The 24,658-nt window shown below is 38.9% G+C and overlaps 1 protein-coding gene across 3 annotated transcripts in view; it reads left to right on the plus strand.

Annotated features, from left to right (window-relative positions):
• The window catches only part of arap2 (ArfGAP with RhoGAP domain, ankyrin repeat and PH domain 2), a 309,350-nt gene that overhangs the window by 82,440 nt on the left and 202,252 nt on the right, over positions 1–24,658 (plus strand). For all 3 annotated transcript variants that reach the window (XM_060825023.1, XM_060825033.1, XM_060825042.1), the window contains exon 6: positions 5,639–5,992. In XM_060825023.1, the coding sequence (XP_060681006.1) occupies positions 5,639–5,992 (354 nt within the window). The remainder of the gene's footprint in view (positions 1–5,638; positions 5,993–24,658) is intronic.

Consider the following 24,658-nt stretch of genomic DNA (forward strand, 5'->3'; position numbering starts at 1 on the left):
GTGAATCCTTAGTGTATAAAGGAAGCAGGAGTATACTTAAGAAGGTAATCAAGAAGGCAAAACGTGTACATGAGATAACTTTGGCAAATACAATTAGAAGAATCCAAAGAGTTTTTACAAATACATTAAAGACAAAAGGGTAATTAGGGAGAGAATAGGGCCCCTCAAAGATCAGCAAGGCGGCCTTTGTGTGGATCCACAGAAAATAGGGGAGATACTAAATGAATATTTTGAATCAGTATTTACTGTGGAAAAGGATATGGAAGATGTAGACTGTAGGGAAATAGATGGTGACATCTTGCAAAATGTCCAGATTACAGAGGAGGAAGTGCTGGATGCCTTGAAACGGTTAAAGATGGATAAATCCTCAGGACCTGATCAAGTGTTCCCGAGAACTCTGTGGGAAGCTAGAGAAGTGATTGCTGGGCCTCGTGCTGAGATATATGTATCATCGATAGTCACAGGTGAGGTGTCAGAAGACTGGAGGTTGGCAAACGTGGTGCCACTGTTTAAGAAGGGCGGTAAAGACAAGCCAGGGATCTATAGACAGGTGAGCCTGGCATCGGTGGTGGGCAAGTTGTTGGAGAGAATCCTGAGGGACAGGATCTACATGTATTTGGAAAGGCAAGGAATGATTCGGGATAATCAATTTGGCTTTGTGCGTGGGAAATCATGTCTCACAAACGTGATTGAGTTTTTTGAAGATGCAACAACGAAGATTGATGAGCCAGAGCAGTAGATGTGATCTATATGGATTTCAGTAAGGTGTTCGACAAGGTTCCCCATGGGAGCCTGATCTGCAAGGTTAGATCTCATGGAAAACAGGGACAACTAGCCATTTGGATACAGAACTGGCTCAAAGGTAGAAGACATAGGCTGGCGGTGGAGGGTTGTTTTTCAGACTGGAGGCCTGTGACCAGTGGAGTGCCACGAGGATCAGTGCTGGGCCTTCTGCTTTTTGTCATTTACATAAATGTTTTGGATGCGAGTATAAGAGGTACAGTTAGTAAGTTGGCAGATAACGCCAAAATTGGAGGTGTAATGGACAGCGAAGAGGGTTACTTCAGATTACGACAGGATCTGTACCAGATGGGCCAATGGGCTGAGAAGTGGCAGATGGAGTTTAATTCAGATAAATGCGAGGTGCTGCATTTTGGGAAAGCAAATCTTAGCAGGACTTATACATTTTATGGTAAGGTCCTAGGGAGTGTTGCTGAACAAAGAGACCTTGGAGTGCAGGTTCATAGCTCCTTGAAAGTGGAGTCACAGTCGATAGGATAGTGAAGCAGGCGTTTGGTATGCTTTCCTTTATTGGTCAGAGTATTGGATACAGGAGTTGGGAGGTCATGTTGTGGCTGTACAGGACATTGGAATATTGCTTGCAATTCTGGTCTCCTTTCTATCGGAAAGATGTTGTGAAACTTGCAAGGGTTCAGAAAAAATTAACAAGGATGTTGCCGGGGTTGGAGGATCTGAGCTACAGGGAGAGGCTGAACAGGCTGGGGCTGTTTTCCCTGGAGCGTCGGAGACTGAGGGGTGACCTTATAGAGGTTTACAAAATTATGAGGAGCATAGATAGGATAAATAGACAAAGTCTTTTGCCTGGGGTTGGGGAGTCCAGAACTAGAGGGCATAGGTTTAAGGTGAGAGGGGAAAGATATAAAAGAGACATAAGGGACAACTTTTTCACGCAGAGGGTGGTACGTGTATGGAATGAGCTGCCAGAGGATGTGGTGGAGGTTGGTACAATTGCAACATTTAAAAGGCATTTGGATGGGTATATGAATAGGAAGGTTTTGGAGGGATATGGGCTAGGTGCTGGCAGGTGGGACTAGATTGGGTTGGGATTAAACAATCCTTCACACCTGAAAGATGTATTTGAAAGAAGGAGAAAATCTTGAAAGTGTACATCTGGGCAGTTATATCTTCAAGGAAGGTAAATCAGATTGTATTTAATTTTTACAGTTTCTTTTGGCTCTGCCAAAGACTCTGCATTCAGGTATTGTGCAATTTGAACAGCATTTTCTTTTTTGTTTGCCTTGGATTTGCTAGTTTTGCAGTAACCTAAGTAAAGCATTATTTAATTAAGGAAATAATAAGGTGACCTTCCTAGGAAGAGCAGTACATGTAAAATACTTCAGGACCGTACGAGATGAAGGTGTAATTATCCACTGCAATGTCAACCAGGAAGCTATTCACCACAGAGATTGTTCATCAGGAATTGTAAGGAATTCCCTGACTGTAACCATGCATGTTCCTACCAGCAGGCAGGATTAAATGTCTGCTCCTTGCCCCAATGATCTCTGTTCAAACACTAAAATGTACGTGGGAGTGGAAGCTATTTACTAGCTGATTTCAGATATATGTTTGCTCAATACTTTATTGTGTGTTTAAGACTAGGTTTCCTCCCTTATTTCACTCCTAGTTTATTGAAGATAAGTTGTTCTGATGGAGCAGTACAAACAGCTTTGGTCGCATCACACATTTGGAAAGGAATTCAGTTGTTTACATTTTTTCACTCATGATTAATTTTCAATATTCCCTTAATGTCCTGGAGTATCCTGAACTTTAAATGTTGCAGGATGATTTTGGTGAGCAGAGAGCTTTTCTGAAAGCACCTTGCTACTTATAGGCTCAATGTTAGTCATTTGATGTTTTTTGATAGGGTAGAGAAAACAATAAGCCTTTGCAAAGCTTGCATGATCACCCTTAGTTTGTTTGGTTGCTTCCTGCGCCCAGAAGAGGGGTGAATTTGGTGCTGTGAGTCAACTAGTGGCATTTTTAGAATTCTTAATATTAAATTTTTTGATTGGAAAAGGAGAACAGAGCAGTAACTCTGATCTCCATGCCCCCTAAAAAATATTTGGAGCTTTAGTCTGCTGCTTCCTCCACCAGCACCACCTCCACTTCCCAGAAATTTGTGGGAAATTGTAGTATTTTCCTGTTGACCACTGCTAGCGTGATGTGGTTTTGGCCATCCCCCACAGTGTATGGTACAGGGTAAACGGTTGCTTGAGAGAATTTACTGCAGTCAATCCTAATTTGTTTTTCCATTTGTCGGGAGCCTATCGAATGATTTGCACAGTGGGGGATGCACTGGTGTAGCATATCTCTCATCGTTATAAAGAAGGTTTGACGCCTGATAGCAATGAATGTAACTAATTGTGAGGCATAATTACGGAACCTTAGGGAACTGGTACAGATACATCATCTTTTAATAACTAGAACAGAACTCCCTGTTACCACCCACAGACTGTGTGACATCAACAGGATGGGTATAGTCGGTGTAAGATGAAAATTACTTTACGTCTTGTACAATAGAAATGGCATTGAACCCACTGTTATTAAACAAACTTCAGCATTTTAAAAATACTTTCCTATCTGTAGAAGTGTTAAGTGAATTTTAGCCTTGTTTATATTTTGTTTATAGTACAGAGTTATTTTGAAAGCAGTTTTAAAGTTTTACCTGTGAATGATTTATTTATTGATACTGAAAAGTTGCCCAACAAAATATATTTTCCTAAATTAAATGTCTTTGGTCAGTCTTTCTGGAAACAACTGTTTTACTCAATAAAATAAAGGCAGATGCTAAATAGCTAAAACAAGATAGACTGGGCTGTGTTCACAGCTCTAATTTTAAAACCAAGTGTGGAGAAATTCAGCAGGTCCGGCCGTATCCGCAGAAAGCAAAACAACAATTAATGTTTGAATATGACTTTTTGGGAGTTTATCTGTTACTTTCTCCACAGATCCTGCCAGATCAATTGTATTTCTCCAGCACCTTGTGGTGTTTGACTGACTGTCTCATTCTTGCTAAATGAACCTGTTCAACTGGAATTCAGAAGGCTTTTTTTTCCTGAATAGAAACCATAACCCATAGTAGGCTAAGTTTTCATAAAATGAAACTTCGTTTATGGTAGAGATAGGAATTTTGGTTACGGAGAGCCTTTTGTATAAGTGCTGTTTTTGACATGTTGCATGTTTATTGTGCTATGTGTATGCAAGGTCATGCACTAATGCAATTTCAGTCCTCCTTGTCAATATGTATTTATCAAATGTGCAGCGCAAAAACATACTGTTCTTCCCAATTAGCCTAAGTTGAAGTTTACCCACCTCCCATTCATACACAAATAAATTGGGAACTTGAGTAGGTGATCCAGGCCTTCAAACCTGCTTCACCAATAAATAAGATCACACTGATCTAATTCAGCTCCACCTTCTTGTCTATCCCCTTTTACCTTTTGATTTCCTTATCATTGAGGCCCTTCATCCAGGTCATCGTTCATGATAGCAAATAGGGGATGCCTAAGAGGCTGGAAATCAGTAGCTTTGTCTTATATAGGAATCTGTACTGTAAGTGTTCTTATTCACGGTACAAATCAGAGATTAAGGTGTTTAAGATGAGGGACATTTTTTATGACTTATTATAACCAAACGGATGAAGATGAGAAGTTATTTTTACCTAAAGGATTGTATGGTATTGTGAGATAGTAATTGACTATGACTCTATGACTTACTGAGTGAAACTGAAACCCATGTTTACTTTTCAAAAACACGTTAGGCAGGTGCTTGAAGAAATGGGAGATAAAGGAGCTTGGCAGGCTTTCATGGCTAGATCTTCTGTTTGCGAACAGTAGAAACGCTAACACAGCTTGGTTATTTAGAAAGACCTCCTTCTGCCTTTTAATTTAAATGTTAATGATTTTAGTGCTGCTTGGAATCAAGTCATTGAAATCATGTTAGACAATTTGCTTGGGTTGGATTGAAACACTGGAAGTAAATTTGTTGACAATTGCATCATTTATTTCTACGTATAACTTTTTGATTTTAGAAATTGTTTTGTTTTATGCAGGTAAATACTGTCCAAAAACAATTTAAATGCTGGTTCAGAGACTTGCTACAGTTATTTTAGGCATGTTCTTTAGAAAAAAAAGGTTGAGTCCAGTATTAATTGAACACTGCTGTCGCTGTGTGAAAAATATAGAATGAAGAAATAAAACAGTGAGTGAAATAGTCCTTTGACTCTCCGTAATGTTGGGTAAAAACAATTTGAAATGGAGAACAAATTACTGGAAGTACCCAATGACTGAGTTAATGTCTGAAAAGAGAATATTGATTCATTTGTAGATCGCTCTAATCTCCAGATTTAGAGAGAGACGTGCATTTGTGTAGTCCTTCTACATTATTGAATGTCCTGCAGTGCATTCCAGCCTGTTAAATTCTTTTAAGTGCAGTCACTTTTGAAATACTTCAACAGTGGCAGCTCATCTGCACACAGCAAGCTCCCACAACAAAATGTGACAATGACTAGATATGGCCAATTCCCATACTCTTTTTTTCTGCATGGCAATGGGACTTTTATCTGAAAGGGCAGATGGGGAAGCTTAATAGTTGATTAGAAGATGGCACCTCTGGCAGTGCAGCGCTGCATGGCAATGCATAGAGGCTTTAGCTGAGATTGTTGTGCTAAAACACTGCTGGACACCTGAGCCCAAAATCTTTAGATTCAGAAGCAAGAGTGCTGAGGCAGGATTGACACTGCTTCTTAATGGGAGATTAGTAGATAACTTTATAAAAGGATAATGATGTAATTATTTTCAGTCAAGAAGTAAATAACACAGTATTTACTAATTTACAGAACCCACCATGGTGCAAAGTTGTGCGACAATAACAAGGTGGAGCAGGTATTATCACACTCTGACCTCCATACAGCAGGCGAAGATCCTGAAATGGAATATTCTACAATCAGCGACAGTACTTGCAAGCCGAAGTTAACTGTTCAGGCAGTTCCTAGAGACTATTGCAAACTTCAAGCACCATCTAAGCAGAGTTTTGTGAAAACAGAGAATTGCTCACTTCTCCCTAATGCCACTGAAGAATCTATCTGTGATGCAGGACCTAATGAGCATGATCCGATCTCACCATATGCTTGCTTCTATGGTGTGCCAAAGAAGACAAAGGAAGGTTGGCTGGATAAACTCTCACCGCAGGGGTAGGCACATCCATGATTCATCTCTGTACTTGTTGATTTTAAAAGTTAATTGATTGATTTGTATTCCTTCCAGTTTTTATGTCAGAAGGGAACAAATTGTTTCAGCATTAATGCCAAACATCTATTTTTGATTGTTGATAATTTAACATATTTCTGTGCACTTCTCAATGATGAGAAATTGTAATTGATAGCTATTTTTTAAAAAAAGTTGGTTGTGCTACAGTTTTGATTTTCGTATCAAAAAGCAGTTTCTAAATTTGCTGATGGCACAACATTAGGGAAGAGTGGGTGGTCAGTTCTTGGGAAAGTGCAGAAAATGACAATGTAATGTTAATAACCTTCCAGAATGGGTGTATCAGTTGAAAATTAATTTAAATAACTGAGATTTTGCATCTTGATACGAGGTAAGGAGGTTACATATTATTTGGAAAGAAAGAATTTATAAGGAGCAGAGAAATAAAGTATTTGAGAGTACAAATTTGTAAATCATGAAAATCTATGATTTTTTAAAGACAATAAAAAGACAATGCAAGCACTATTGCTTAATTCCAGTGAAAGAGAGAATTTAAAAAAAAGTTTATTTTAATCTTGATGATGACCATTAATTATAGCACAATTGGACATTATATCCATTTTGTTGCTAATACAATTGGTATAGAAGAACTGGAGAAAGTGAAAAGATAATTCAAAAGAACAATATGGTATCTCTAAGACAATGACTATCAGGGAACCATGCACTGGCTGGTTGTTTCTTTCATTCACTGTGGGTGACCTCAGCATGGTCCTGAACATTTAGATTTTTGACAGTGTGTGTTTTCCCACTTTAGAACAAGAATACAAAACAGTCATTAAAGAATCCAGTAGGGAATATAAAGGAAACTATAAAAAGTTTTAAAAGTAAAATATTCCCAGGCTGATTTTGATTTGATTTATTATTGTCACATGTACCGAGATATAGTGAAAAGTATTGTTTTGCGTGCTAACCAGACAAATCATACCTTACATAAGTACATTATGGTTATAGAACAGAATCCAGAATATAGTGTTACAGCTACGGAGGAAGGTGCAAAGAAAGATAAACTCGAATATATGAGAAGTCTGTCATAAGTCTGATAACAGCAAGTAGAATGTTCATGAATCTTTTGGTTTGTGTTTTCAAATTTGTGTATCTTCTGCCTGACAGAAGAGAGTGTAACCAAGTTTGGGGGGGGGGGGGGGGGAGCTTTGATGTTGGCTGCTTTCCCTAGATAGCAGGAAGTATAGACGGAATCAATGGAAGGAAGGCTGCTTTTCAGGATAGACTGGGCTGCGTTCACAGCTCTGTAATTTCTTGCAGTCTTCAGCAAAGCAGTTGTCATATCAAGGTGTGATGCATCTGGATAGGATGCTTTCTATAGTGCACCTATAACAATTGGTAAATGTTATTCTGGACATTTCTTTACCCTTCTAAGGAAGGAGGGGTATTGATGGACATAGATGGACCAGGACAGATTATTGGTGATATTTGCTCCTAGAAACTGAAGCTGCCAACCATCTCCATCTCAGCCCCATTGATACAGACAGAGGCATGTCCTCCACTCTACTCCCTGAAGTGGATGACCAGCTCCTTTCTTTCTGCTGACATTGAGAGAGAGATTGTTGTCTTTACACCATGCCATGAATCTGTCTATCTTTTTCCTGTACTCTATCTCATCATTGTTTGAGATCCAACTCACTACAGTAACGTTATCAGCAAATGTGTAAATCAGCTGAATTTGGCCACACAGTCTTGAGTCTATATGGAGTATAAGCTGGCACAGTTGGCTGGCTTCTGAGCTGTATATTCCATATAATTATATGTATGTTTGTTTGACAAGCTCATGATTTTCCAGTTGCATGTTCAGCCACTTTGTGATTAAGTAACTTTTAAGATTGGTGCAGTAGTTGAGAGACTGAAAAACCTGTCATTAACGACTATGAAAATATGGACATTTGCTATAAGATTATTCAAATAACACTGTTCAGCTGCTAGTTAGTGAGGGAGAAGTGAGCAACACTACCCTATGAAAGATAAGGGATAGAGGTCAAGTATTATCTTCAGAAGAGCTGGCATTAGGGGAAAGAGTTCAAACTGCACTTTTGTGTAATTTTAACTTGCATTCTTAGGTATAATTAATAAATTATCCTTTTTAAATTTGCTGTTCTCCACTTTTGTTTTCACTGCCATTTCATATTCACAGTTGTTAGGAATCTAGCACCCTCTTTCTAGAAATGGGGTGCTGTCATTTGTAGCAAGATGCAATGAAAAGTTTTCATAGTCAGTATTGTAATCTATAATGGGGAATGTCGACGTTGGAAAGTTTAAATTCAGGGAAGAAAAAGCCTTGGGGAAGAAAGAATAGCCATGTTTATATCGCACATTTCTTGACCACTAGGTGCTTTACAGACAATGAAGTACATTCTGAAACGTTGTCACTGTTGACTGTAGAAAATGCAGCTGCCAATTTGTACTTGGCAAACACCCAAAAAATGTAATCATGACAAGGTAATCTATTTTTGTGACGTACTTGAATAAATATTGACCATAGTTTCAGGGTGTGTGTGTGTGTGTGGTGTGTGTGTGTGTGTGTGTGTGTGTGTGTGTGTGTGTGTGTGTGTGTGTGTGCGTGCGCGCGCGGTGGGGGGGTTAACACCCTTTTCTTCAGTATAATGTCTTAGGATCTTCTACAACAATTAAAACAGACTGCTGTCTCCTCTGAAAGGTGACACTTTCTGCAGTTTTGTCCTCACTCTCAACTGCATTTCAGTGTCAGCCTTGATTTCTGTGTTTAAGCCGTGGAGTGGGAATTGATTGCAGAACCTCATGAACATGGGACTTAGGAGCCAGAGAAAAGGTTGTTTGATCCTTTGAGTCTGCTCCACAATTCAGTACACAGCTGATGTGGTTGTTGTCTCAACTTCACTTTCCCATCTGTACCTCATAACCCTTGAATCCCATATAAATATAAATTATTCAGATGCAGGAGCCTGGGACTGACACAAGATGTGAGATTGGCTGCCAGAGTCAATGATATCAAATCAGGGAGTGAATTATTTCATTTCTTATGAATGCTGCACTTGGCCTTGATTCATTCTGCCTTTTGCTTTAGATTTATCTAAATATTAAAATAATTGAAAGGGAAAATACCGAATCATTCATATAAAATGACTGAAATTACCTAATTTTGAAAAATACATCTAGAAGGGAAGCTAGCTGAGCAGGTTAGGGCTACACTTACATAGCCATGGCAATGTTGGCGAGGTTGGGATTTGTGGTAGGAAATAGCTGTTTTATACACTCAAGTAGAACATTCACTGCAGAAACATGAAGGGACTAGCAGGATAATAAAATACATCGAGTTTCCCATCATTTCATCTCCCAGTGCCTGGAACGCTTGGATGCAAAGCACTTTACTTGCATTTCAAAACCTGATTCTGTTGGTGTTGGGACTTGCTGTTGTCCCAAGAATCAATCTCCCTACAAGCAAGCCATTTCAGAGTAAATAAACTGCCATCAGTAAGTCAGCGTGGAATGGGTCACTGCTTAAAACATGCTCACATTCCCAAGATCTTGTGAGGAGTGAGAGGACTGGCTGAAATCTTGGTGTGGGTAAAATTTCTGCCCCACTGCAGATTCCCTCCTCTGAGGTACCAGAGAAAGTTATAATTTTGAATAGAAAGTTCTAGCCTGATTCTTTTCCCCTTGCTTAAAGCTAGTGTCATTACCAGAATCAACGGCTGTGTAAGATAATGACAACCTAAGTGATGAGTTGAAATAAAATGAAGTTAGCATGTGTCTAAGCTTTTAACTGATTAAGATGCATCAAAAGTAGAGTTTGAAGTCACTAAATTTGAGGCTATAGGTATTGTAAGCATTTTGAATATCATCTAGAGTTGTAGAATTTTACAACTTACTGCAGTGAAATGTCTGAAGGTGTTATTTTGTGTTAAAGATCAGTGCAACTTTCTATTGATTGCTAAATATGGCAAGAATTCAGTCCATTAAGTTGTTCACTGCAAATGCATTCACTAAGAGGGCATTGGATAATTAATTGTATCAAAATAAGTACAAGTGTATGAATGGAAAAGCCATAGCTTGACACTAAGTAATGATTCTCATTTAATGAGTCAGTGCAGGCATGATGTTCTGAATGGTTTCCTTCTACACCATGACAACCACCTTGAAGAAAACATCAACCATTTTATATACAACCAGGTTCTAGTAGCAGCAATGAGATGAGTCAACAGTTTATCTGCTTTGGAGATAAATTGATCTTAATTGCTAGTCAAGATAGCCAACATTCCTGATTATCATTAACAAAGTTATTTCATCATCCACATAGAGAGATTTGACTTTGCGTCTGAATGCACATTCAGCAATGCTACCATAATTCAATGAGTCAACATTAGCTGTTATTAGAATCCTTTTGGAGAACTTGTTTGATAGATTTGTCACAAGCTCACTGAAGTAATTGGCACAGGTTTTCTCTCCCTGGTGTGTCGTGATTACTGGTGAGAAATGTTGTGAGAACAGGGAAAAAAAAAGACTTCCAATGTTGAGAATTTTTTTTCCCTGTAAGTCATCAGTATCACCACATCAGCCTACCTCCTCGCGGATCAGTTAAGAGAGAGCACTTCAGTCCTTCAGCGTTCAGTTCGGTGCTCAGGGTCACCATGACTTGTCACGTGTGGAGACACACACTTATCTTACACACCTAAACAGGGTGTATTTGTACTCACAGCGGCGCACACATTTTATTTCTCATCCTACTTTCTTAGAGCCTACTCAGTTCAACATTTACTTGGAGATTTCTAGGCTCTGTCTATGTCCTGTTACAATCTTAATACAGATTCATTGATTTCAGCACTGACTCTGTGGCTCATATTGCTTTCTTGATACACAGGGTCTTCATTGCTCAGTCACATGCTTCTGAAACTTGCATTTTTTTTCCCGCACAGAAGTGGAACCTGGCAGCTTGTGATGGTGAGGAGCACCATCCATCACTTTGGTGCACATTTAAGTGTATTTCAGCATCCGATCTGCAAACTATGCCAGGATTTTACGCTGCAATCGCACTGCATGTGTTTCAAACAAATGGCCATGTGTAAAAGTGAAAACAGGGCAGTCCATGGTGGCGTGAAGCATCTTCAGTCAGTCAAGGGGCAATACCATAGTCAGTTTATGGGCTGGTCTTATTCCAGGTCGGTCAGGTGCTTGGATCCACTAGAGTGAGGGGATCTGTGCCGTTGCAGTTAGGAGTTGCTGAGATTAACACCGTTAAGACTCACAGACAAATAATCATAAAGGAGTGTAACTAGATTTATTGATTAATTGGGTCTACATCCCAGTGTACTGAAGATTCAGTGGAAATTGTCTTGAGATTTCAGGTAGCTCAGTCGGATGCTCCAGAATTTGAGGGGTGGACCAGCTTTTCCTGCAGTGAGATAATGGGAGCGATTGACTGTAATGGAAGTGGATAGAAGAGCTGTTAGTGATGGTTCAGCAGTGGGAGAGGTGGCAAGATTTCATGTGGTGGGTGAATAGAAAGTGCAGAGAACATGAGGGGTTGGTAATTTGGGAGAGGAGGTGGGTGAGAGCAGTTTACATGATGCATGCAATATTGAGAGTCATCATCCAGGATCTTTGTTGAGGTGTGTGTGTGCTTGACATAATTAGTGTGACTGGTGGCCCTTTGAATATGCAGTAGCAGCAGAGGGATGGTGGCACATGCCCTGAGAGTGCGCGGAAGATTATTGAGCAGCTTCTTATACTGCTGGGCGCCCTGTTACATTCGGGGAATTAACTGCCTCAAGTTGATGTTTTGTCTAAGTTGGCTGTCTGGTGGCTCAGTCTCCTTTGGTGATCAGCTGGAGATAAGACTAATCCCCAGCAACACCTCTAGGTCCTGCCCATGAGTAGGGAGTGAGCTTGCATTTCCTCTAGGATGTGTTGAATATTGAGGTTTGAACATTGTAGGGTAAGGGCCACTTCCTGGCTTGCAGTATCTCTAGTGGCATGTAGCTGGCCTTTGCATATGGCTCCAGTGGTGTGAACATCACAAGGTACCTGCAATGGTAAGTATTTCCACTTCTCTGGTCATGTGGTTCCTGAGAAAAGGCACTAAAGAGCAGAGCTGCATAATCAATGCAATGAAGAGCAGAAGATTGTGTGAAGAAAATGGCTCTGAGGTATTATTACCTGGGCACATGAATCTTGCTCAATGGAAGTCCAGAGCCAAAAATGATTTTGTAAAGTGACAGAGAATACTTCACTATTTTGGTTCAACCTTGCTTATTTCCTAGCACCTCATGTGATTGTTATTATTGGCTGTATTGAGCATTGTTGCTGAAGCCTCCATTTATTGTCAACCAGTTCCACCTCAACCATTTTATTTTTCATCGTCATTGTTTTTCAATCTTTGAAATAATAATCCTTTGCTGGATTGATCTCTGGATTGTGGCTTACACAAACATGGAAGGAGTGGGTGAACGACAACTGAGCGCCGTGCCTGAGAGTTGTGTTTCCTGTGTCCGGTGACCCCTGCAGGAAGTATTTGGGTGTGGAGCTTGGAGCGGGGCAGTATTAGACTTTGCTGAGATTAACACCGTTAAGACTCACAGACAAATAATCATAAAGGAGTGTAACTAGATTTATTGATTAATTGGGTCTACATCCCAATGTCAACATGGTAAAAAATGATTGTGAGAAACATTAAATTTTTATATCAGTGGCATCCTTTAATTTTATATTAGTAGCTAACATGATTACTATACAATAATAGAAGCAGAATGTGAAAAATATTGACACTTGCATTTTGTGCAGTTGCATATTAAAACACTTACATTGCTAAATGAATCTGGCATGATTTTCTTTTGAGAGAAAGCTACAGTGATGTGGAAATAACTTAAAAATCTAAAATCATTTGCTGTGGCTGGTAAGTAAAGTGCATCAAGCTTTTTAAGTCATAAACATTAAATGCCCATTACTTTATGTGCTGTTGGAACTACACATCATTCACAATTGACTCACAATATATTTTATGTGATTCTTTACTGAGCCAGAGATTTAATTGGTATGAGATAAACTGGTACGTTTTGTTTTGTATAACTAACCATTTTAGTTTTGTTTGAAACTTCTTGATGATTTTCAGTCTCAAAAGTCTCAAAACTACATTATTTCAATGTGTGCAGCCGTAAAGATTACATATCAAATCATACAATATTAGAACATCTTGTTTCGTCCCATACTCCTCCATGCAATGTAATGTCCTGATAGTTTATGAAATTTTGTTTAAACTATACTCGTATAATAGAGGTTTAGAGATTTGTCTGTTTATTGGTGAGGATATTTAGAACATTACAGCGCAGTACAGGCCCTTCGGCCCTCGAATTTGCACCGACCTGTGAAACCAATCTAAATCCCATCTAACCTACAGTATTCCAGTTTGATCCATATGTCTATCCAATGGCCATTTAAATGCCCCTAAAGTTGGTGAGTCTTCGACTTTTGCAGGCAGTTAGTTCCACACCCCTCCTGCTGTCTGAGTAAAGAAATGACCTCTGACATCTGTCCTATATCTATCACCCCCTCAATTTAAAGCTATGTCCCCTTGTGCTAATCATCATCATCTGAGGAAAAAGGATCTCACTGTCCACCCTGTCTAATCCTTTGATTATCTTATATGTCTCTATTAAGTTATCTCTCAACCTTCTTCTCTCTCATGAAAACAGCCTCAAGTCCCTCAACCTTTCCTCATAAGACTTTCCCTCTGTACGAAGCAACATCCTCTGACCCGTTTGCAAAGCTTCCACTTCCTTCCTAAAATATTCCTTCCCGACTCAGGCGACTGACTGTGTGGAGTTTGCACGTTCTCCCCGTGTCTGCGTGGGTTTCCTCCGGGTGCTCCGGTTTCCTCCCACAGTCCAAAGATGTGCGGGTCAGGTGAATTGGCCATGCTAAATTGCCCGTAGTGTTAGGTAAGGGGTTAATGTAGGGGTATGGGTGGGTTGCGCTTCGGCGGGTTGGTGTGGACTTGTTGGGCCGAAGGGCCTGTTTCCACACTGTGAGTAATCTAAGTAATCTAATATGGTGCACCAAGTGCGGTCATATCAGAGTTTTGTACATGCTTTGATATGTTTCATGAATACATAAATTTGTAGTTGCTAAATTACATTGATTCAGTTTTTTTTAATGAATTGCTGTGCTCAGAATTGAATCATTTTTGTGGAATTGGAACATTTCTTGTACTTTGGACCATGTGGTAATGTGCAATTTTGGACTTGGATTTAGGTGGAAATGTATTCGGTTAAACAAATTATAGGCTGTTTTGCATCACCTAACAGCTTCATCCATGGAGGCTGCACTTGCCTATATTGCATTTCTAATGCTGGTCATCTTTAAAGCTTCATGGTGACATTAAAAATTAATGTAGAAACATAGGCATTTTTTGGTGGCTTTGGTTCACTCCAAATGCAGTACAGCTGAGCCAAGCTGCTTTTTGCAAACCAAGAGGAGTTTTATTTTATCAGCTTGGCTGCATTCAAATCCATGTTCCATAAGTGGAAGTCCTGTTTCACAACATGTTACCTCACATCGATCATGATGAGTGTTCTATGAACAGAAATGCAGGATTGTATTGTATTTGTTCTGCTCAATTGACTGATGCATTAGCTGTTCTCCAAATTATTTTTCCATTGTGCCAGATAAGGTAATTAGACAATTAAAATTATTTATTTTTAACTTCCTGGAAATGTTGCGTGGCCATCATGAATCCGAACACACAAACATACAGATTAGGAAGAGGAGTAGGTCTCTCAGGCCCTCAAGCAACTCTGCCATTCGATAAAGTCATGGCTGATCTCATTACTCCACATAACCACTCTGCTCAACTCCAGTGGATTAAAAACTTAAAACATTCCTCATTAGGCAACTCTTTCATTTCAGATACTTGTCTCATCAACTTTCCGTGAACTGCTTCAAATACACTTAAATGCTTCCTTAAATAAGGAGACCAGTACTGTACGTGTGTATTCACCAATTCACTGTAGAACTGAAGCATAACCACCTAACTTGTATATTCAATTTCCCCTTGTAATAAACAAGATCATTCTACTGACTTTATAAATTTCTTTCCAAACCTGCATGCTAGACTTTTGCAATTTGTATGCTCATACACCCAGGTCTTTCTGCATCTGAGTTCATCATTCTGTTACCATTTTAGATGATGTGCTTCTAAGATAACCAATGGTATCAAAGCATAATATTAGACCATAAAAAGAATGTGTGTCGTGACAGTATTTTATTGATGCATCTTTCTGGGATTTCTATATTAAATCTATCAAATCAAATGAAGATGTACTTCAAGATGAAACTGGATAAAAGGATTGCCAGCACTTAATATGACATTTGGGAATTTTTTTGAGACACTGCTTATGAAAGTGTTGCACAAGGACAATGGGGCTCATTCATTATGTTTGAGAAAAATTAGGAAGAAAGGCTTGAATTAAACTTGATGAATCTTATGGATAATAACTGAAATAGAAAATGTTAATTTGGTGCACTGTTTCATCATATGCAATGAAGTTGGGATAAGATGGATGCAAATTAATATAAAACAAAATGGGGACTGACTGAAATATTGATGCCTAGTTTTTTTTTCTGGGTAGAATCCTGATTATACTGCAGTTGACTGGCCTAAGAGGGAGATTTGAGGATTCAAAAGAATGTTTGAGCGTCTTTTATTTCCATCTAACTTCTATTTTCAATATTCATTTCAATTGGAGGAGGAAAGTTCCAATTATCTAAATATAATGTTGTGTCACCTGTATAAAATGTATAAAAGAATAGATCTCTTCAAGGTACCTTTATCATTCAGTGACCTGTGAAACAGAAATCCCCAACAAGAAGAAAGAAAGACTGAGGAAGATAAGATTTGACATCTGGCAGGTTTTGAAAACTCGAATTTTTGGTAAATCTTAATCAGGGGATTTTATCAGACTAGTGCAGGAGAAGAGGAAGGTAAAAGATAGGGTAGAGGAAGGAGTTGTAAATAGTTGTTAGTTAATTATTCTTTGTTATACTTTAAGAAATAAAGTTGTTAATTTTTACTTTAACTAGTTCTTGGCCTCTCGAATTTTCACAGATTACTGCACGGGATAAACCTTTTCTGTGTTGCTGGTTTAAATTAAGCAGGAGGGTTTACCCTATTTTATAACTGTTTTGGGGCTCATTTGGGATTTGAACTGGTTTAGACAGATTTGAGTAGATTTGGAGGTATGAAAAATCCCAGCAGATTTACACAGTTACAGGTTAGTGTCCTAGTTCTTTAGGTGAGAAAATTTGATTAACTTCAGTCACTTGTGATTGATTACATTAACAGTGAAAGAAATTGCTCTTAAAATTGCTGAAGAGGTTCTGGGATTTGGAGATGGTTCTCAAATTTGCCAAGAAAGTTTAGAAGGAAAGAAAAAGGCCATACTTTTAGAATTAGCAAAGAAATTAGATTTGGGTTTAACCAAGGACAAAAGTAAAGCTGAAATTGTAATGGAATTACTGAAACACTTAGTTCTGTCAGAGAAACAGACAAGTGCAGTAGAGGTGGAAAAACTGAAATTACAATTGAGGAAAATGGAGTTAGAAGATAAACCATGAGAGAGAAAGAGAAAGAGGATCAGAGAGGAAAAAGAGAGAGAGAAAGAAGGTTCTTGGCTGAGCAAAGAGACAGGAGAAAGAGAGAGTATTTGAACTTGAGAAGTTGCGACTTAGTCAGATGCTTTTGTACCTTAGCCTGAGTCATTTGTGCCCCTAGATGACTTCCTTCAGGTAGTTCATGTGCTACCTGTAACACCTCCTATCGCAACACAATCTGATGCACAATCTGATAAATCTTTCAACTATGTCTACGCTCCTGAGACAGATTGCTTACTTACCTATCTCACTTCTCAAGGACTATCATTTTTTAATCTATTTTGAGGTACATCAAAAACCACATCATATGGATTTGATTCCTCACTCTGTCGAGCAGTAACTAACACCTGTTTCTTCAGTTCTTTCTCTCTAGTATAATACGGTTTCAACATATGATATACTCAATACCTTTTTTTTCCTATCTGGCATCTTTACTAAATAGTTCGCATGACACAACTTTTTCTCAATTTGACAGGGATCACTAAGCCTGGCTTTGAAGGGATCTGCTATCACTTGTACAGTACTAACATGTCATCCCCTCAGGAAAACATCTGACTCTTAGAGCTTTTATCTGCTACCTCCTTCATTCTACACTGTGCTCACTAGGTGCTGTTTAGCTAACTTACCTACTCTATTTAATCTCTCCCTCACCTCTAATACAAGAGCTCTGACTTTGGTCCTGTCAACTTTTTCTTTAATTTCAAAGGGTCTCTCACTCCATGCCTGAATATTAACTCGAAGGGAGTAATCTGAGTAGATTCATTTGGGGCATTTCTAATGGCAAACAATACAAATGGGATACCTGTAGTCCTCACAGTAAGCTCTCAACATGGCCTTTATGAAAGATTTATTACTGATGTATAAGGACATAAAGTTGCCCATTAGGTCACTTTTATATCGTTTCCCCTCTCATGCCAAACCAATGCCCTTGAGTTCTGGACTTTTCCATGCAGAGGGTGGTACGTGTATGGAATGAGCTGCCAGAGCAAATGGTAGAGGCTATTACAATTGCAACATTTAAAAGGCATTGGATGGGTATATGAATAGGAAGGATTTGGAGGGATATGGGCCAGGTGCTGGTAGGTGGGACAAGGTTGGGTTGGGATATCTGGTCGGCATGGGCAAGTTGGACTGAATGATCTGATTCTATGTTGTACATTAATATGACTCTATGTAAGAATCAGATGGGGAGGACTAATGCTATTATACATGAGGTAGATGTAGGGAATACTGCTCTGATAAAACAACACCCCTATCGGCTTAATCCTTTCAACGCCAGACAGGTCCAAATGGAAGTTGAGGCCACGCTCGATCAGGTATCATCGAACCAAGCCAGACCGAGTGGAGTTCACTGATCGTCTTAGTTCCTAAACTGGATGGAAGCCGACGATTCTGCATTGATTATTGGAAGGTCAACGTCGTTACGAAATCGGACTCATAGCCAATTGCTAGATTGGGACTGCGTAGATAAAGTCCGACGAGCCAGTTACATCGCCAAGTTGGACTTAATGCGTGGTTACTGGCAGGTACCCTTATCAGAGACAGTGGAAGAAATTTCTACATTTATAACCCCAAATGGGTAATATCTGTTTAAAGTGATGCCCCCTTTGGAATGAAGAACACACCCACCACATTCCACAGACTCATGAACAGAGTTGTGGCTGGGTTAACAAGCTGTGCAGTCTATTTAGACAATGTGGTGATCTTTAGTAAGTCCTGGAAAGATCAAATGGTACAGTTGGCAGCGCTCTTTGAATGACTACGAGAAGCAAAACTGGTAATAATCCTAAATAAAATGGAATTTGCGAAAGCAGAAGTGACATTCTTGGGACATAACATTGGTCATTGAAGGTTGACCCCACAGAATGCAAAGACAAAGGCCATTGAGGAATTTCCATGCCAACCTCAAAGAAAGAGATGCTTCAATTCTTGGGACGCAGCGGATTCCATCAGAAGTTTGTTCCAAACTTGAGCAATGAGGTGGCATCGTTAACTGATTTGCTGAAGAAGAACACAAAGTTTCAGTGGACAGAACTATGCCAGCAGGCATTCAACCATTTGAAAGCCATATCAGCTACCAAACCAGTTTTGGCTAAACCAAAATTTTCAAAACCTTTTAAAGTCACTATTGACGCTAGTGACTTTGGAATTGGAGCTGTATTCCAACAGGAAGATGAGGATGGGATTGAACTGCCAGTTGGTTACTTTTTGAAGAAGATCGACATCCACCAGAGGAAATACTCCATGATCGAAAAGGAACTATTGAGTTTGGTACTGGCCTTACAACATTGTTCATGACATACACATTAAATTGTGTCAGAGATGGTTGTGTACACAGATCACCATTCGCTTACATTCTTAAAATGCTTTAAAGACAAGAATATGAGACTATTTTGTTGGAGTTTTATATTACCGACTTTCAATTTAAAAATCGTACATGTTGTGGGTTTTAAGAATGTATTCGCAGATGCGTTATTGCGGATTTAACTTATAAAGTGTAGATGAGATTTGTATTTATTTAATTTTATATATATATATATACACACACACACACACACACACACACACACACACACACACACACACACACACACACGTATATGAGAAGATGTTAAGGTGAAATTAGATTAAAATTATCAATGTATTTGGATAATTGTGTTTAAAAAGAAGAAATGAAGCCATCTTTTCATTACGATAGTTTTTTTTCTTAAGTACGTACTGTATCTTTAAGAGAGTTAAAAGATTAGATTACTTACAGCGTGGAAACAGGCCCTTCGGCCCAACAAGTCCACACCAATCTGCTGAAGCGTAACCCACCCATACCCCTACATTTTCCCCTTACCTAATACTACGGGAAATTTATCATGGCCAATTCACCTGACCTGCACATCTTTGGACTGTGGGAGGAAACAGGAGCACCTAGAGGAAACCCACGCAGATACGGGGAGAATGTGCAAACTCCACACAGTCAGTCGCCTGAGGCGAGAATTGAACCCGGGTCTCTGGCGCTGTGAGGCAGCAGTGCTAACCACTGTGCCACCGTGCCACCCTCAAAAGCTAGCGGAACTACCTGACACAGCACTAAATGTTCTGAAAAAGATATAATGTAACATTTGGTCAAACAGTTCGATTAACTGGTTGCGTTGTAATGACAAAACAAATTTGAATTAGATCAATCAGTTTAAATTATACCCAGAAAAATACCAAACTCCAATCAGGTTTGAACTTAGTATATTGGCAGTCTTAAAAATCAATGACACAATCCGATGCTTTGGGGATATAAGACTGGGGAAAATTGAATAGTTGAGAGGAGAACTGCCAAGCATCTGCAGACTGCACAAAGAATAGATCTCTTCAAGGTACCTTTATCATTCAGTGACCTGTGAAACAGAAATCCCCAACAAGAAGAAAGAAAGACTGAGGAAGATAAGATTTGACATCTGGCAGGTTTTGAAAACTCGAATTTTTGGTAAATCTTAATCAGGGGATTTTATCAGACTAGTGCAGGAGAAGAGGAAGGTAAAAGATAGGGTAGAGGAAGGAGTTGTAAATAGTTGTTAGTTAATTATTCTTTGTTATACTTTAAGAAATAAAGTTGTTAATTTTTACTTTAACTTGTTCTTGGCCTCTCGAATTTTCACAGATTACTGCACGGGATAAACCTTTTCTGTGTTGCTGGTTTAAATTAAGCAGGAGGGTTTACCCCGTGTCATAATCTCAGTAAGGAAATCCGAATGAATGCCATACACACATTAAGGTCACTGTGGGCTTGAGTGAGCATATTCCTATTACATGTATTTTTTAACAAAGTGCTCAATTAAAATAAGTCCGTAATTTAAGGATAATTTTCTGGCAAGTTTCACATAACTTTTGATGAGTTCATCAAGTCACTCATGTTATGCTGACTTTGCGCATTCTGATCTTAGCATATGTTAGATTTTAAAGATATTCTTTACCAGGTCTTGTGTTCTTTATAAAACAACATAGGACACGTTCTCTATTTAGCTGCAGTGATCCCAGTGATCTAAAGTGATCCTGCACTATCCAGTGTATTATTGGCACCTCATTATTCAACTCATTACTTCCACCTTTGTCAAATGTAGATATTTTAGTTGATAAATTTTTCATCAAATTTAAAAATATCAGTTATTCAAATTGTAGTTGAGTACCAGAAGGTCAGTTATCATTCAGCTTTGGTTCAAGGCAAGTTCAGGACTCTTAAGACCATTAATCCATTCAGTCCATCTATTCTGCTCTGTCCTTCAACGAGATAATGGGTGATCTGACAATGCTCAACTCCACTTTCCTGGACATACCTTGTGATTCTTTGACTGATTTTAAAAGAAATATTGTGTCACTGCTTTAAACATACTTAGCGACCCAACCTCAACAATCCCCTCTAGCGAAGAATTCCACAGATTGACTCCCTTGAAGAGAATGAAATTCTCCTAAACTATGTTTTAATTGGATGACTCTTTATTCTAAGGTTATGCCTTGTTGTCTAGATTGTCCCACAAGCGAAAACAACACCTCTGCATCTACCCCGTTGAGCTCCTAAGTGTCGTGTTTATTTTAAGAAGGTCTCATTTGATTCGAATAAACTCTGAAGAGTACAAGTGGTGAAATGTGAGATTTAGTGAAGTCAACTACTTTAGTGGTAGCTTTCCTTTTTAGATGCAATTGTTCAATCTTCTTAAAGACAATTTCAATCTATACCTCACCATCCTGCCTCCCCAGTTCTATTGAATTGGAACAGTTTACCCAACAGGGGCTTTTGAACCAGGAGAAAACATTAGAAAGTAATGTCAATGTGCACAAAATGCTGGGAATATCAGATAACTTGCTATTCTTCATTCTAGTGTTAACAGGTGGAGTTGGTGTAAGGAAGAAAGTAATGAAATCTGTATGTATGTGAATGCACAGGGTATAGTTCATGAAATTGGAAAGTTGCAAGCCTTATGGGATTGTGATTTTTATGGCAATAATGGAGACCTGACTTACGGATAGGCTATTGTTTGTATTAAATATTCCTAGTTTAAGTTAGAGTATTTCAGAAGGAAAGGAGGTGGTGTCGCATTTTTGGTTAAGAAGAATATTGCATTAGTGAGAAAGATGATATTTCACAGGGTGGAAGGACAGAACTGATTTGGCTATAACAAAGGAGTAAGAAGGGTACAATTCCTTGACCTCAATATAACGTGCAGACCACCAGCAAGTGGGAAAGAAATAAAAGAACAAATCTGCAAGAAAATTACGTTGAGGTGAAAACATCATGAGGTAGTTTTAATTGACTATCTAAATATTGACTAGGATGGTGGTAGTGCAAGAGAAAGCAAAGAGTGTGCATTCTTAGATTGTGTTCAGGAGAATATCCGCCAGCAGCATGTGTCCAACACACCTAGAAAGATGGCATTTCTGGTCTCGAGTAAGGTGAGCCAAGTAGATCAAGTGATTAATGTGGGAACATTTGGGAAAACAATCATCATTGCATCATAACGTTTAGGAGGACGGTAGAAAATGACACTAGTCAACCCAAAATAAGAATAATCATCTGGCTGAGAGTTGACTTCACTGGAGCAACATCAGAGCTGGATGGGATAGACTGAAACCAATGTTTGTTGAGAAAAGCAGTAGCTGAACATTGGGTTGCCTTCATAGAGCAGATGACTTAGGCACAGTCCAGATGTATTCCCTCAAAAGGAAAAGGTGAGGTAAACCAATCCAAAGTGGGGAAAAATAGAAATTAGTTAAAGAAGAAAATGTATGCTTATGACAGGCATCAGGTAGTAAATACAGTTGAGAACCAAGCTGAATACAAAATATTGGGGGAAGCGGGGGTTGGTGAAGAAGCAAATGAAGCAAACGAGGGATTGTGACAAATATGGTTGCTGCCTTATGAGAATTCCAAAGTCTCCTGTAAGCATACTCAATATTAAATAAGTACAAACAACATGCTGTAGAAACTGAGCAAGTCTGGCACCATTTGTGGAGAGAGAAACAGTTCAGAAAATACTGCGTTCTGAAGAAAAGTCTTTGGACTCAACATTAACTCTGTTTCTCTCTCAATAGATGCTTAAAAATTGCTGAGTTGCTTCAGTGTTTTCTGTTTTTGTTTCAGATTTCTAGCATCTGCAGTATTTTACTTTTATAATAATGGAATGGTGGTTAAAAAGAGGAGTGGGACTAATTAGGAACTAAAAGAAGCTTTGTCCTTGGAGGCAGGGCTGAGGTGTTAAATGAAAGCTTTGCATTGGTCTTTATCTACCAGCAGCTGCTGCTGAGGTCATGCTGATAGACAATGTAACCCACTCAGTAGAATGGTTTAAAACTGATAAACTGTCAGTTGTCAAAGTTAATAAGGCATTAGGACTGAATGAGATGTATCTAGGGTTATTGAAGGAAGTGAGCGTGAAAATTGCAGAGGCACTGACAATACTATTTCCTGGATTTGTGTGAGGTACTTGGAGAGTTGAGAATTGCAAATACCAAGTTCATTTTCAAAGAAGGTTGTGAGGATCAACCTAGCAATTGCAGCTCGAACAGTTTAACTTCAGTAGAAAATTTCTAGATACAATTATAGTAGATCAAATTAATAGTCACATGAAGAAATAGTGGATTCTGAAGGGTCAGCGTGGATTTGTTGAGGTAGAATCATGTCTGTCTAACTTACTGTTGCTTTTTTTATTCCAAGGGGTGACAGAAGGTGAATGCAGAAAAGGCAGAGAATGTGGTGCAATTGGACTCAAAAGGGTTCAGTACACTGCATACTGCAAAGCTGTAATGAAAGTGATTGGTCCTGAAGTGAAAAGGACAATAGTCATGTTGATCAAAAAGTGGCTGATGTAGGAAATAACAAGTAGTTATTAAGGGGTAATTTGTATGCTGCCACATAGGGACACAGATTACAAGAATGGAGGGGTTAGGATGAACTTATCTTGGACACTATATAGATCCTAACTGGACTATCGTGTTCAACCACACTAAAGGGAGATACATGGAGAGAGTGCAAGGATGGGACACTTCATTTCTGGAGGCAAATTGGAGAAATTGGCATGTTTGTTTTTGGAGAGAAGATGTCCAAGGAGAGACTTGCTAGACATTTTAAAAATTAGGAGGGCCCTGGACAGTGTGAATGTGTTCCCATTTGAAAACGGATCAAGAACCAGAGGGTTCTATTTTAAAGTGTGTTGCAAAAGAGGCAAATGATGAGGTAAGAAAAAACCTTTTCATGCTGTGAGCTTTTTCACGCAGTTAGGGTTTGGAAAGCATTGCCTGGAAATTTGTTGGAGGCAGGATCAATTCAGGCATTCAATAGAGTATTGTTTCTATTTAAATATTCAACAACGTTATGGGCATAAAAAGCAGATGACTGGCACTAAGTGAAAATATTCAGTGAGCCAGTTAGATATGATGGGCCAAATGACTACATCATCATCATTCTATAGTTTATTACAGCACCTATTCTGTTCTGATCAGCGAGTGACACTGCCAGTTTGTGAATTGTAAATAGAAACAGAAAATTCTGGAAATACTCAGCAGTTCATGCATCATCTGTGCAGAAAGGAAGTGAGTTAATGTATAGAAAAATTCTTCACTTTTTTTCAGAGCTGAGAATTGATTGTTTTGTGAGGATTTGCTGCTTTCAGTCAAGATCAGTAGAAATATTCAATGTTTCTGGTCCCATCAACAACAATTTGCTTTTATGTTGGACATAATTTTTTGGTCAGTATTTTGGCCGGAAATCCACTGACCACCCTTCTTAGGTTTTTATGGAAATCAGAAGATCTCTTGATTCAAGAAGGGTTTGAAACTTTGCGGTTGCACTAGCCTGATCAGATATGCGTATAAGTGATTGTAAAGGTTTTGATTGTTGAACAATAATGCTGCAAGCCATATTTGGAGAGGAAACCAAATGACCACTTAACTTATCACATCAAGCAGGAGTTAACCAGCAATGTTTT

The sequence above is a fragment of the Hemiscyllium ocellatum genome, chromosome 1, assembly GCF_020745735.1.
Source record: "Hemiscyllium ocellatum isolate sHemOce1 chromosome 1, sHemOce1.pat.X.cur, whole genome shotgun sequence".
Taxonomy (NCBI): Eukaryota; Metazoa; Chordata; class Chondrichthyes; order Orectolobiformes; family Hemiscylliidae; genus Hemiscyllium; species Hemiscyllium ocellatum.